At 39.3% G+C, this 14439-nt stretch overlaps 1 protein-coding gene across 2 annotated transcripts in view; it reads left to right on the top strand.

The window, feature by feature from the left end:
• DOCK1 (dedicator of cytokinesis 1) overlaps positions 1–14439 on the top strand; it is a 287412-nt gene that overhangs the window by 73105 nt on the left and 199868 nt on the right. For both annotated transcript variants that reach the window (XM_065639491.1, XM_065639490.1), the window contains exons 24-27: positions 2772–2842; positions 4356–4462; positions 10646–10773; positions 12807–12902. In XM_065639491.1, the coding sequence (XP_065495563.1) occupies positions 2772–2842; positions 4356–4462; positions 10646–10773; positions 12807–12902 (402 nt within the window). The remainder of the gene's footprint in view (positions 1–2771; positions 2843–4355; positions 4463–10645; positions 10774–12806; positions 12903–14439) is intronic.

The following is a 14439-nucleotide window of genomic DNA, read 5'->3' as shown; positions in this document are numbered from 1 at the left end:
GGGAAATACACTTCCACAATTTTCTTTAAATTTCAAGATATTCAACTTCAATTGGTTTGCCCACAAAGTAGAACCTCAGTCGCTGATAATTCTTGCGACTACAAGCTTTAAATTGATGCTGTAAATAGTTTTACCTGATAGTGCTTCATTAAAGCTATTAAAGCGTTAATTTTGATGACTGTGCCAGCGCCGGGTGAAATTTTAATTCAAGATATAAAATGCGAGCTCTTTTTTAGTACGCGTTACTAAACATTTATTGCTACATGCATTTGAGTGATAAGCAAATAAAAACACAGCGATGGCTGCGGTTTATAACTGGTCATTAGAGTCCTCATCCATCAAAACACACAAGCGTGTACATAATGGGACTATTTGCATAATTACAGTGATGGGCTTGATTTCCGAGCACGTCAGGAGTCCTTTCAGCACACGTGGAAATGTCTGATGATCAAACGTGACGGTTTAAATGGACAGCGAATAAAAACGGGAACACGCTGAAATTTGCCCCGACCTATTGATGTGTTTGGGATTTTGCTCTTCTAAAAGTGGTCGGCAAGTGTCGGCAAACTTCCCACCTCGGATACTTCCAGGTGTTTGACAGGTTTCTTCCTCTCCTGAAAAGCTCATTTTGTAGAAGCAGAGATTGTTAGTGACTTTTGAATTCAATTGTTTTTACCCCATTTTTCTGCTGTTCCTGTGAATACTTCAGCAGGTGAAAAAAATCACAGCTTTTCTTTAATGAATAACAAACACCAAATGGTATCAGTGCTGTGGAAATATGCCTCTTTTTTTTTTTTCTCCTTTTCTTTTATTTGAGCAAATATTGTTGGGGAATTTGGGGGTTTTACTCAGTTCTAGTTGACAGACTGAATTTGAGAACAGAATTGAACATGTGCTAGAATTGAACAGCCTCACACATTTTGTTCTGTCTGTTGGCAATATTTCTGTGATAATGAATGTTCCATGAAAAAGAAATTCCCGGATTCACCTTGCAGAAGAATATTTGTGCTGATTTGAAGAGGAGTGTAACGTGCAGTTAAGTTTTTAAAAATGTAATATTTTAACTAGAAACTTGTTCAGCTGTTACAGCCTCATGTTTTCCTCCAGGACGGGCGACATTCGGTGCTCACTTGTCTACGTGCTGGAATAGCAAAGCTTATAAAATTCCGAAAGAATCCAGTAGTGCTTTAGAATCTAGAGAAGAAAAATTGCCTGAATTTGTGCTTTTGGGTATGGTTTTCGACATGGATATTTGCTTTCGTAAAGCATCTAACCAAAATCACTTCAATCTGCATTTTTATTGAGAAATATGTAAATGAATAACTGCTTCATCCATTATTCAAGAAAAGGCATATTTGGTATCACTGATACCTCTGCCAGTCTTATCTAAAGATATGCAAATGATTTAATTAAAATAATTATACTGTATAATATACCTGAACTTTGCTCTAAAATAGTATGTATTAATCATTAATGGTACTTGTATTTTTAGTTGGAAATACCAAGTATTTGATTGATAGTGGATTCTAAACTTTTTTGCTCAACACCGAGATGTCCCTCGTGACTGTCATTAAACAATTGACCTTGTGCATTTAAAAATGGTGGAGTTTGATTTAAAATTACTTGGGTTGTGGCAGAAAAGTGTAAATTTTTAAAAATAGACAAGTGGATTTGTATGTACCTATGAGACAATACTCCTCAAGTCTTTTTCCATGTGGCTCTCCCTACTATTAACAACTACTACTAAATAGGATTTTTCTGTCTCTCGAATTCCTCTGACCATGGAGTTGTACAGTAAAATCACTTGTCATGTCATGGACTTCAGACTAAAAAAAAAAAAATGATTAAAAAAGAAAAATATAAGGGCTTGTCTTCCTTCTAAAGCCAAAGGATGGGGAGCACATGGTGACCTTGTAGATGGAAACTGCAAATTTTAAGCATTAAACCCAGAGACAGAAAAGCTTTGTATGGGGAATGAATTGTTCCCCTTTTTGAGGCAAAAATACTTTTGTAATCAACTTGGATATTATCAATAAAATGCAAAGCAAAGCAAAATAAGTCTAGGCTGTTGTAGTTTATATTTGAATTATTGTGGGGTTTTTTTTCTAGCCTGGTGCTCAGTGGATGCAAGAACTTGAGGAATCTCAGTAAATACAGGGCATGTGTATTAAGGTTGAGATCAAAACCAAAGGCTTTCGTCTTAGGGTTTCTTAATTAGAACATCTTCTCATCTGATATTTGAAATAGGACATTTAAATCTATTTGCAGATGAAGGAAAAAAACCCAGCTTTATCTGATTGAAATTATTGTTTGTGTAGACTAATTGATCTTTAGCTTTGGTGTTACCAGAGTTTTGTTTGATGTTGTCTGACCCAAGTGTGTTCTGGCACGATTGCATTAAATTGCTGGGCAGTAATTCTTAATTGCAGGATTTTTGCTTTTGGTGCCAGTAAGAGAATGTTTGATCTAGAAATAAGTAACAAACTATTAATTGCTACTAAAAAACTGAAAGACAAAATTAGTTAAAATGACTACGAATAGTTAAAATATTAAATGTCGGTGTGTATCCTCTGAATTTTTTCATTATACCCTGTTGCATGGAGTGACAACTGCAAGTTCAAGGGGAGTTAAAATAACTACAATTCCATTAGTGGCTACCAAGAATTTACTGCAGGGAAAAATGTCAATCGTGTATTTTTGTTTCCACCAGCTTGAAACACACATGAATTTCAGTCTTCATTTGTCGTTTTTAATTTTTTTTTTTTTTTTAGGGGGCAGCACTTAAATACTTGCCAGCTATTGTCAACGATGTGAAATTAGTATTTGATCCAAAAGAGCTCAGGTGAGTAGTTAATGAAATGCGCAGTGTGAACTTTGCCTACATCTTTATTTTACATGTACGTACATACATGCGTATAGAAAAATATATATGGAGGCAATGAAATTTGTCCACCTGCACAAAAAGGCTGTTTTTAAAGTAACGTGTGCGGCATCGAGGTTTGACAAATGTCCTGACAAACTTTGCAGTCTCATTGCGTGTAATCATGTAATGAGATGACAAGAATTATCAGTCAGACAACTGACATCAAAACTCTTGACGCTTTGTACTTGATGCTTCACCGTTTCAAGTATAAATGTGATGTAAATAAGAACTTTGGTGTTACTCACTGAACTCGGTTGCTGGACTGACATTTCAGGAGCTCATAAACACAGGAATGTTGTTAGTAAATAGAAAGGGATGATATTTTAGAACAAAAAAACAACAGGGAAACCAAATCAAAACTAGTATTTCAGGGGAAATTTTAACTTATAGAAAAAGGTTTTTCTTTTACAGTGGTATTACAAGGTGTTTAAGCTGGAAAAAAACCCCTTTTTATTGAATTTGATTGCACAAACTCTTCTATATATTGTCTGTTTTCATTTCTATATTCTGGTGGTCAAAACATAGAGAAGATAAAGTAGAATGACGATAGATGAGTATAATGTTCATCTAACATTCCAATGGCCTGAGGAACGTGGAATTTAGCTTCTGCTCGCCTGTACCATGAAATTTTTACATGTACACGTATGCTTCCTATGGGCCCAGGGAGTAGTTCTTTTACAGAGGTTCTGGACTAAATCATAATTTTGATATGTGATAGAGCAAAGGTACTGGGAAAATAAACCAAATGAAAAATACCAGGATTTGGCCTGTTTTACCCCAAACGCTACTTTTTTTTTTTTTTTTCCTGTCACTTGGAGTGTTTAAATTGAGGTTGAATAATACGTAGAAGTAAAGGCTCAATAGGAAAATCAGAAAAATCCAAGATTTTAGGAAGTGATTCAAAATTATTGAAAAGTCTTTTGTAAAAAAAAAAAAAAAAAAAAATCTGTGTTATGTGGGAGCTCAGCTGATGAGTGTGATGGGACTTTATCATCCTAAAAGGTGCGTTTTTCTGGGTTGGTGTCTTATTTGTTGGTGAAAGCTTAAAACGTGAATTATCACTTCTTGAAAAGTTTTTGGCTTATGTGGTCATGTGTTATTTCATTAATGTTAAGTGATGACTGGAGTAAAGAGGCAATAGCACAAACAACTGAAATTTGAAATCTAAAATCTTAAATGAAACATTTGAAAAGAGTGTAAAACTGAGATAAAAGGGAGAGGGCAAAAGACACAAAAAAATCTGAACAGACGTATTCAGGACAATTCACATTAATCTGAAATTCGTGTCGAACTTTCGTGTTTGGAAAAAAAAAAAAGAGATTCCTTGTCCAAAATTATGTAGTTGTTTATCTTTTTCTTTGCTATCATGTGGGTTTTTTTACATGTTTTGGAGAGAGTTTAATATATTTTTCCCCTGTCCCTTTGTCTGTAGCAAACTCTTTACTGAATTCATCCTCAACGTTCCCGTGAGCCGTCTCACCATCCAGAAACTTTACTGCTTGATAGAAATAGTTCACAGCGACCTCTTCACGCAGCACGGTGAGCAGGACCTTTGCACCTTTAAATTGTTGCGTTATTAATTGTCTCCAGACCCCGGTGAGCGTGAGGTTTGTCCTTGCTGCCAAACGCCGTGGAGGTTGGAACCGATTAAGGTTGTCCCATTAGAAGGACGAGAAGACTTAAAATAAGTGAGGAAATGCTAAATGATGCTTATTGCAGGTTATAGATCGTAAAGAAGTGAAAGCAGAACCTCGTAATTTTTAATTTAAAAGGGCACTGAGCATCCAGTGTTATTGGCATGTGTTGTAACTTTAACTGTGATGTATTTTATCAAAAACTATTAATTCAGCTTTTGTGCTCAGTGGCGTTCTATGGAGAAAATGGAAGTTTTTGATGGCCTCTTTTTCCCAAGTGGTGTTCTCTCCATCTAAGCTGTCCCCTAGCTGAAGTAAAACCACATATAAACCTTCTAGTGTGCCGTTCATCCACGCTTTCTTATTTTCTCCTTTTACGTAAGTGGGCCAGGGAAAGGTAAGTTCAAGCACTTGTCCTACAGATTGATTTATTTCAGGTGAAACGTTTTATTCTTTTTGTAGACGGCTGCAGGTTAAACTAACCTAAACTAAGCGTTTGTGTGCTGCCAGAGGAAGTTAATGAGGGAGGAAACAGGCAATGGTCCAATGATAAAGGGAATTTTGAAAGGATTCTTCTGTCAGGAAAAAAAAAAATACCGGGACTATGTGATGCAGAGTGCTGATAACACAAACTTTTCAGCTTCCAATTTAAAAAATGTTCTTGGTGGGCTGGCTTTGAACTGGCAGGTCTTATACCAGGTCAGGCAATGTCTGACCACAGCTATGTCACTTTTACTGGATGTAGTAACTTTAATTTTCTTCCAGTTACCAAACAAGTATAAAACCAACGCAGTCTATGCTGCAGTCTGTTATACTCCTTAATTTCTCAAAATTAGGTGTGTTATTCTCCAAGTTTGATTTATAACATCTACCTGTACACTTACTTGGTCTACCTGACACGTGTTACATTCAAGTTTAAACCGTAAAGAAGTCCAATATGAATTAAGACTAGAAAACAGAGATCCTGGAGACTCTGAAACTTTAAAGAAAGAGCGTGAGCTTTCCCATAAGGAAGCCTTCAGTACAGTTACAGTCTCGCTTGAGCAAGAAGGCGTAACACAGGTTGTAAATTTACTTGCTGGGGTTATAGATGGTGACGAGGTGAGAATGAATGTCTGAAAAACAGTCTGCCAGCCGGGTCACCACGTACTGCGCCAGCAAGTCCACTTGCAGTTCAGCCCCATCAAATGGTTTTATTCTGAGTTGCAGGGTTGGCAAGAATAAAAAGGAGGAATGCAGATGGAGCTGCTGGTGTTGGGGCTTGTGTAAAATGGTAGTAGGCTCTCTGAGACCCTTTCAATGTTTGCTCTTTCAGATACCTACATCAGTGTTACTGCTTTATTCCCAATTTCCTTCTCCTGGATGCTTTTAGGTCTTTGGGGCAGAAGTCAGTAATGTAAGGTATTATACTTCACTGTCTTGGATAGGAGGACAATGAGGTAACTCAGATAAAACAAGGCATTATGACTATAAAAATCACTCTGAAGGAAGGCTGTGGGGCACATCATGTATTTACTATTTTAATCTTTGACTTCCCTTATGCAACCAATTTCATTTTCAGAGGTGGAAGGAGAGATCGTGTGTGGCTGACTTGTTTTTTAAACCTAACTCTCAAACTCCACCATTTGGATTGCAGCGAATGGTGTAGCCCGGTATTATTGAGCTCCTGAGAAATGTAAATGAATCTGTTTTAATAGCACGGTCATTAATCTGAACTCAGCCTGGTTTTGTTGACAGAACAGTGCTACTTAATGGCTTTTGGATCTTATCAGGAGGCTCCTAACCAGGGGTTATCGTGTCACTGGCTGTTAAGAATGTCTGTAATTGAATGTGCTGCAGCTGGGCGGAAATTTGAGGCACATATCGCTGCTGAAAGGAGGTGGGAGCCGGGGGGGTCGGGCTCTGCTCCCCAGGAACAAGCGCCAGGAGCAGAGGAAACGGCCTCAAGTTGCGCCAGGGGAGGTTGAGGTTGGATCTGGGGAACAATTTCTTCCCCCAAGGGCTGTGGGGCATTGGAACAGGCTGCCCAGGGCAGTGCTGGACTCACCATCCCTGGAGGGGTTGAAAACACGAGTAGATGAGGTTCTCAGGGACATGGGGCAGTGACGGACTCGGCAGCGTTGGGTTAACGGTTGGACTTGATGATCTTAAAGGTCTTTGCCGACCAAAATGATCCTCTGTTTCTACGATTCGGTGGTGCTGGGCGCAGCAGTGGCCTGGCTGTGCGCACAGCTCTGCGCCGCCCTCCCTTCTGCAGCCTTGTATCTGACCTCAGGGGCGTATTTTTGTGTGCGTGTGTTGATAAACAAAGCATTATCTGAAAAGCTTCTCTTGCCACTGGTAATTCTCTATAAAGCTTGTGTCCAGAGAACCAGTTGTGCTGGGAACCTTTTACTAAATTTCACAAAAATTCACCTGGAAATAAATTAAAATTAACCCCCCATCTACAGCCTTTGTTAAAGTTACATTTTCTTTTCCCTTGCTCTGTGAGTTTGGGTTCTTATTACTAAAACGTACTTTGACTTATGCATTTGAAATATGTGACAGCAAACTATTACTTTAAATGCACATATATAATAGTTTACCATATTAGGACAGTTTGGAGACTTTGTTTATGTATAAACAGCTTTAGATCATTTAATGAGCATCCTGGTAAATTCAGGGAATTGTGTTCAGTGATTTTTTTCGCAGAGATCACCACCTCCTTTCACTTCTAATATCTGCATAGAATTAGAATAATACAGTTGTAAACAAATGATGGAAACTTATGATTAAGGTGTTTCTCTGTTACTAGATTTGAGTCGTGTGTAATCGAATTCTCTGCTACCTAATGCAGAAGAATATGAGGGGATGTGATAAAGTCACGGGTGGGTATATTTCCCCTTGCAGATACATTGCAGAGTTGAATGTCAGTTTCTTGAGGCAAAAATTTCAACAAATGCCCCACGATTTTTGTCCTTTTGGGGCTATACAGCTGGAGGTTAAATGACCAAGAAGCAATTAAATAGAAGAACCGTACATTGAAGAAACTAACTCTTCAAAGTACTTTCTTGGAGAGATCCCACTTGCACGTTTCAAGTGAATGTGTATTTACGTGAGTCACTTGAGACTGAAAAATACTTCTCTTGAGCTGTTAGAAGTTGGCTGTGCTTATCCACTGTTATTTCTCATCCTCCGTGCATGAGCTTACAGGGCAGAATGCGGATGCTGCTGTTTCAGTTCCTCTCTAGCATCTTGCTGAGATGGAGTGCTCTCTGTTCTGCATTATAGTATGTTTTTTCTTGATTATTCTTTATGTCAGTGACTTTTTTTTTTCCCCACTGCGCAGTTTGTGAGAGCAAAATTCCAGCCTCTGTGCTGTGTATCTTGCCGTAGGAGTGAGTTTGGGGGGGTTTTCCTCCCGTAACTCTTGGCTGCTCTGTAGGAGACAAAGGTTATGGTCACCGATGGCCTGGGAGTCCTGGAGAAGCTGCAGAGAATAGTTCGAGTCGTTGCGGTGGGACCTGGGCAACCTGATCTGGGTGAAGATACCCCTGCTCATGGCAGGGGTTGGACTGGATGAGTTTTGAAGGTCCCTTCCAACCCAAACTATTCTATGATGCTGTGATTCTATGACCTTAGGGCACTGGCTGACAGTTTCTGGCAGACTTTGGGCAGAAACTGTTTCCCTGTGAAGTCCATCTTTGTCTCATCCATCCCCTTTCCTTCTCTTCTTGAGTGGCAAAAGCAAGTCCTCTTGAGCCCATACCTTCACAGAATCATGGAATGTCCTGAGCTGGAAGGGACCCACAAGGCTCATCAAGTCCAACTGCTGTCCCTGCACAGGACACCCCACAGGTCACACCGTGTGTCTGAGGACGTTGTCCAGTCTCTCCTTGAACACTGTCAGGTTGGGGCCGGGACACCTCCCTGGGGAGCCTGTTCCAGCGTCCAGCACCTCTGGGTGAAGAACCTTTTCCTCATGTCCAGCTGACCCTCTCCTGGCACATCTTCTGCCGTTCCCTTGGGTCCTAAATCACTGAGATTTGTCAAGTGAGAGTAGTTTTCACTTGGCACTGAGTTTGTAATGCCCGTATCAATTTTTCTACTTGAAGCCAAAACACACCACCATAAGCAAGTATTGGTTTATTCATCCTTGTCAGGTTTTTCTGGTACCTTCAGTGGATATTTTACCACTGGTGATGCTGCCTTTTCCATCCCATGCTTGTAACCAGCCGACTGTCAGCTGAGCCTCAGTTAATTGAGATTAACTTCCAGTTTTCATTTTTCAGTCCTGCAGTGTCTGTTGTGGGCTGTTACGCTCACTCTTGATGTTGGGCTTGTGATACTGTTCCGGAGCTATTTAAAATCCTCTTAAGTAAAGACTTAATTCAGCATTTGTCAATGTTCAGGGGCTTCGGCTTTTGTGAAAATAATCTCTAAGCAATGATATAGTCATTAAGGACTGCCATGAAGCCTCCTCTTGTGAGTCTTCCATGTGCCATCAAGTCCAAGCAATTTGGGTAATATCACTAAAAAAAAAAAAACTGTGTTATATCTTTTGCGTGGCTGTCAAGAGCTTCATCCAAATTTTCCCAGGTGCTGTGTTAATTAGAGATCTCACGGGCTGACAGCCAGTGTAGCGTTTGATAAAGTGAATCCTTCAGTTGTGTTTTCAGAGATCATCTGCCAGGTAGATTTTATAGTGCAAGGGCAACTTCTTGGAGCAACCTGTGTTATGATAGCATATGTCCATCTGTCAGGAAAATAAAACTATTGTGTTTGAAGATACTCTGTTCACCTGTATGTACACTCGTAGCTGTGCAGTTTTCTGGCTGTCTTATGGATATGACTCCTCTGAGAAAAATCTGCCTGCCAGCTTGGCAATTCCGAGATGTAGTGTTCCTTCCTTAGGGCACAGCAGAGCTCGCACCTCCTTCCGTACCTGTCTGAGATACCTGGGCAGATCGAGAGGGAAAGAGACTTGGGAACTGGTGTCCAGTAGGGTAAAATAGCTGGAGAAATCTCATGTTTTTCTTCTGTTCCTGTTCTACAATATTATTTAGAGGAGGTGGAAAAATACCAAAACGCTCTTAATTCCTCCCTGTCCCTTCCTGCTCTTCTATCTCTTACCCCAAATGTGTTTGAGTACTATGCTGATGGGTTTATACATTGTGTAATCTAAATATCATTATTTCTTCCTGAGTAAGTCAGGTTCTGATGAACAAGAATAACCAGTTCCCCTCCTTTGGGCATGGATTTATTTGAGGGCTGGGAATGGGAGAGGCTGGGAAGAACAGGTTCCTGGGTGAGGAATGCACCCAGGTCCCTGCACTGTGCAAGACAATTTGCAGGTTTTACATTCACTAGATTAATCGGATCAGTGCCCCAGTGTTACCTGCTGGTAGGTTTAGGAGTATCAATCTTTGTCCTTATTGCCCTTACCTTCTTGACTCAAGCCAAAATGTTGAGCTCAATTATTGTGCTGTGTCCATTGTCCTCATCTTCCCCATCTCTCTGCAAGTCCTGCACTTGCCTTGTAGAAACCACATCTGAATACCAGCATAAAGTATTACAGCAACATTTTTTGAGCCATAAAAGACCGTGTATCATGCAGCTGAACGCTAATCTGAATACCATCCTCCATCTCGGTGAATCGTATTTGTACACTTTGGCTATGCCACATTGGGAACCAGTGCAGATAAAGGACGTTTAATATACTTCGCCAACACTCAACCAGTCGAGCAAGTGGGAAGCTACACCTGTGTGTAATTCTCTGTGTAATGCTGTGGGATGGCCCTGGTTGGGTCCCGTTAGTCAATGTTTTTAAGCAGAGGCAGTTAACATCAGTGAGACACACAAGTACTTTGCTTGGGGAGGCCTGTAGTGCTTGTCCAAATGTTCTTAGCCTAATCACTTCATTTTTACTTGCTTACAGCTTTTTCAGGTTTCTGTGTTTTGAGTTGAAAAGCCAGTGACTGGAAATCTGGAAGTTGTCTTATTTTTCCTAAATGTTCTGTTGTATGTAAGCGCCGAAGCAAGTTGGCTATTTGGGCAGAGCGATGAAGTTGTTTAAAGCTGTGTGTGTAACCTCGTGTTTTGTGTGCAGACTGCAGGGAAATCTTGCTGCCAACAATGACGGATCAGCTCAAGTATCACTTGGAAAGACAAGAAGATTTGGAGGCTTGTTGCCAGTTGCTGAGTAACATCCTGGAAGTGCTTTACAAGAAAGATGTGGTTAGTATCTTACGGTTCTGTGATGATTAGCACTTAAATGGATCTTAGTAGAATTAATTAGGTAACTCCTGATGGCTTACATTTTATTTTCTTATTTTTTTTCCCCTCTAGTCAGTCTCTTAAGTCTTCTTTTTAGGTACCCAGCGATGAGGACGTGTCGTGTGACATCTCAGGATGTTTATTAATGTTTCTGAGGCACATCCCTTGCAGCACTGTTGTCCAATAACGCTTTTCCAGACGTTGGTTAGGTACTGAATAAACAGAGATTTTTAGGAGCTCAACCTTTCCCTTCCACCTCTGCCAGGTGGAAATATGAAAAACACTTGTTTTGTGCGTGGTGGGTTTTTTTGTGGTGCGTTTCATGTTTTCTATTTGGTTTTTTTCCCATGAGCATTTTGGGAAATGCGTGTTTGAGTTGTATTGATACTGGCCTGCTGGGCCAGCCTGAAGTGGGCAGGTGTGTTACATACACACACACACACATATGTGTATATATATGAACATATACTTTTGTTGACACAGCAAACTTGTAAACTTTCTGAAGTGCCATTTAAAGTTAGCTGGTAGAATTCTCCACCTCGGGGAGAGGTAACATGGATTGGGATGTGGTTGCTTCTGCATAAATATTATAACTACTGTAGGTGTCTTGTCCATTCCGAATGTGTAATAAACGTAGGAGAAGGTTGTGCATGAGAACCCGTGCAGTGCCCTGGGCTGGTCCGCAGGTGCGTAGCTTGCGTAATAGTCCCTTTTTTTTTGGTCTTTTCTTGACTTCACACAAATATAGAAATATTAGTGCTTTGGCAGAGAGCCGTAATGATTTGATGCTCTCTTAAAGAAGTTTGGGCTGATGAGGCTACTAGCTGAACTTCCAGTGCTATGCAGGATCATACACTAATTTAGCTGGAAAGGACCTCAGGGGTCGGCTGCTTACATTGGTATCTAGCAGCTTATTTGACTTATTTTTGGGTTTGTTCTGATTTTGTTTCTTTTTTAAAGTAGTTCTGTGGGACTGAAGCAGATGTGGTGTTCCCTGTAAATGTTACCCAGTGACAGATCTGTCAGCAGCGGGAAGAAGAGTCTGTACAGGAGCAGTAGCTGTTTATATTTGTACTGACAATGGATCATTCTTCAAATAAGCAAATGCATTTTTCATGTATGCAAGTCTGTCTTTGGTAATGAAGCATAATCCAACAATAAGATGTGGGTTATTATACAGATCCAGAGGCAAGAAATAAAATGGTTCGTGGAAATGTTTGTTTGGTCAAGAAGCGACACAAAGATGCTGCTTTGTTTAGATAATTATCTGGGAAAACATTTGCCAATATTGGCTCTAGTATTCTTTCCACTTTCCATCTCACAGACCCCTTTTGAAGTCTTCTTCAGACTAGTGAAAAATGATGAAGAGACGTATTTATAAAGATGGGAGCAAAGCTCATCTGTTTCTTTCTCCCCGTCTTGTGTTTTTGGCTTCAGTTCTGTAGCCATCGTTCTGCATGCGGTTTCTGAACTTGTTCCTAAAAGCTGGTTGCACTAAATATTTCATTTTCAACTCTTTCAGAAATAGCGGCAGATGACTTCTAATACAGAAATATTAATTTGAAGCAATTCACTGACATTGCAGTTCCTTAACCAAAGTTTGGCTTTGCTTTTCTTTAATTGAGCTGTTGCAGAATAAGCCCCCAGATTTGGTAATGCATGTGGGCTTTCCATGTGGGGAAAAATGACTTGGGGAAAAATGACTTAGGAAAAGAAAAGTATTGGGTAACTAAATGTCATAGGCTTTGCTATATTTCCAGGGTCTTGCTTTTCATTTAAATTATTGTAATGGTACATGTTAATTTATCAGTAACACGTATTAATAAAATAGACTTTGCATGGTGTTTGTTAAAATGGGAGACTAATTTTCTGCTTTTGATCAACAGCAGTGAGTGATGTTTTATTTAACTTTCACAAGACAGGCAAGCATAAATAGTTCAATTGTGCTGGTATCTGTTGTATCTAGTTACCACTAATTTATTCTTTTTCCTTAGGGGCCAACACAACGACATGTCCAGATAATCATGGAGAAGCTATTGAGGACAGTAAACAGAACAGTCATTTCCATGGGACGTGATTCGGAGCTCATTGTAAGTGTCTCTTGATCTAAACTTAAATACCTCTGTCATATCTTTTTTGAACCTGACTGTAATAGGATTTAAATCCCAGGTGACCCAAAGCAATCAAAACCTTCTGTAACCGTCTTTGTGTTCAGTAAGCTGTAAAACACTGACTTGTGATTTTTCCTGTGCTTTACACAGGGGGAGAAAAAATATTTAAAAAATATTGGTGGTCAGGTGATTTGCCAGATCTTAGATGTCTGTGTCCCCCAAAATGATGAATTATTTGTAATTAGCCAGCTGAAAAGTGTGGAAGTGAAAGACTTGCACGTTTTTTACTACACCAGCAATCATTTGACTCTACGAGCATTTACTTGACTCTTTTGACTACAACTGAGAACCAAGAGAATGGCAGTATTTAAATGATCGAAGAATAGAATAAAGCCCCAAATTATTACTTTTTGAAAATCTAGAGGAAGGACTGATACAATAATTGCAACTCATCACGTTCCACTTTGGTGGCATAGCACTGTGGTTTTTTTTTTTAAGGCCTGACATTTGAATTTTTCAACTATATTATTAATATTGGTCTAAATAATGAAAGTTGTGAGGCCCGTTGACACGTAACATGGGGATATATCTTAGTGTGGTTTTGGGAGTCTCACTGTGTGTTTGCTTTTATCTTATATTCTTCTTTAGGTGTCTGCATATATAGGAAGCTGGTCAGACTGGACCAGATTTCTCATCTGTCTGAATAGCTGTCCTGTCCTACGTTAATTTGGTTCAGTTTGGTTCGATACACTGATTTCTTTCTTAAAAAAAGGTTTTATTTGTTAGCTGTGTATATCTGAGTCCATTAGCACTTTCCGTTTTTGAATTCTCTATTTTCTGATTTTATTTCTCCATTTAATTGCACAAAGTGATATTTTGCTTGTTATGAGATGGCGCTTTGTCCTTAGTTACTGCTCTCTCATTTACTTGGCATATGGTGGTGCTTGTGTTGGCAAACGTACCACAATTTTAGTTTTATCTTCAGTGCGTCATCCGCTAACTTCTTTTTTTGTTTGTTTGGTTTTTTTTGTTTTCCACTTTTATCGCTTTGATTTGCAATAATAATTTTTTGTCCTAAGAAAGTGATAACGCATCACCAGATGCTGGAGCAAGAAATGGTCCTAAGTAGAGATCATTCTTATAGAATTTATAAAGCTGGGATCCCGTAACAGTGAAAGGAAGACAAAAGGTTTCTATGTTGTTACTTTGTGTGTTACCACAGAAATTATTAATAATATGCAGAATAGAGATTTAATCTCTTTGTGTACAAGGGTACAAAACTTCTTCTCCCAGTTGCACAGAAGGTGTAGTCTTGTAAGAAAATTCTTCAGTTATGGTTAGAACGTGAATTAATTATTGTTTTGACGAGCATGATGTAGTTGGTATTTTAAAATGTTGGTTACTTCTTTTGCATTGATCAAATTATATTTGAAAACTTCTCCTGTATATATTTTAACTAAGTGCAGTTGTATTTAAAATATCCATAGTGAGCATGAATGCAGCTTGAAATCCCTCT

Source organism: Caloenas nicobarica, chromosome 7 (assembly GCF_036013445.1).
Source record: "Caloenas nicobarica isolate bCalNic1 chromosome 7, bCalNic1.hap1, whole genome shotgun sequence".
Classification (NCBI taxonomy): Eukaryota; Metazoa; Chordata; class Aves; order Columbiformes; family Columbidae; genus Caloenas; species Caloenas nicobarica.
The sequence above is the reverse complement of the archived record's forward strand: the minus strand, read 5'-3'. Positions and strand labels throughout refer to the sequence as shown.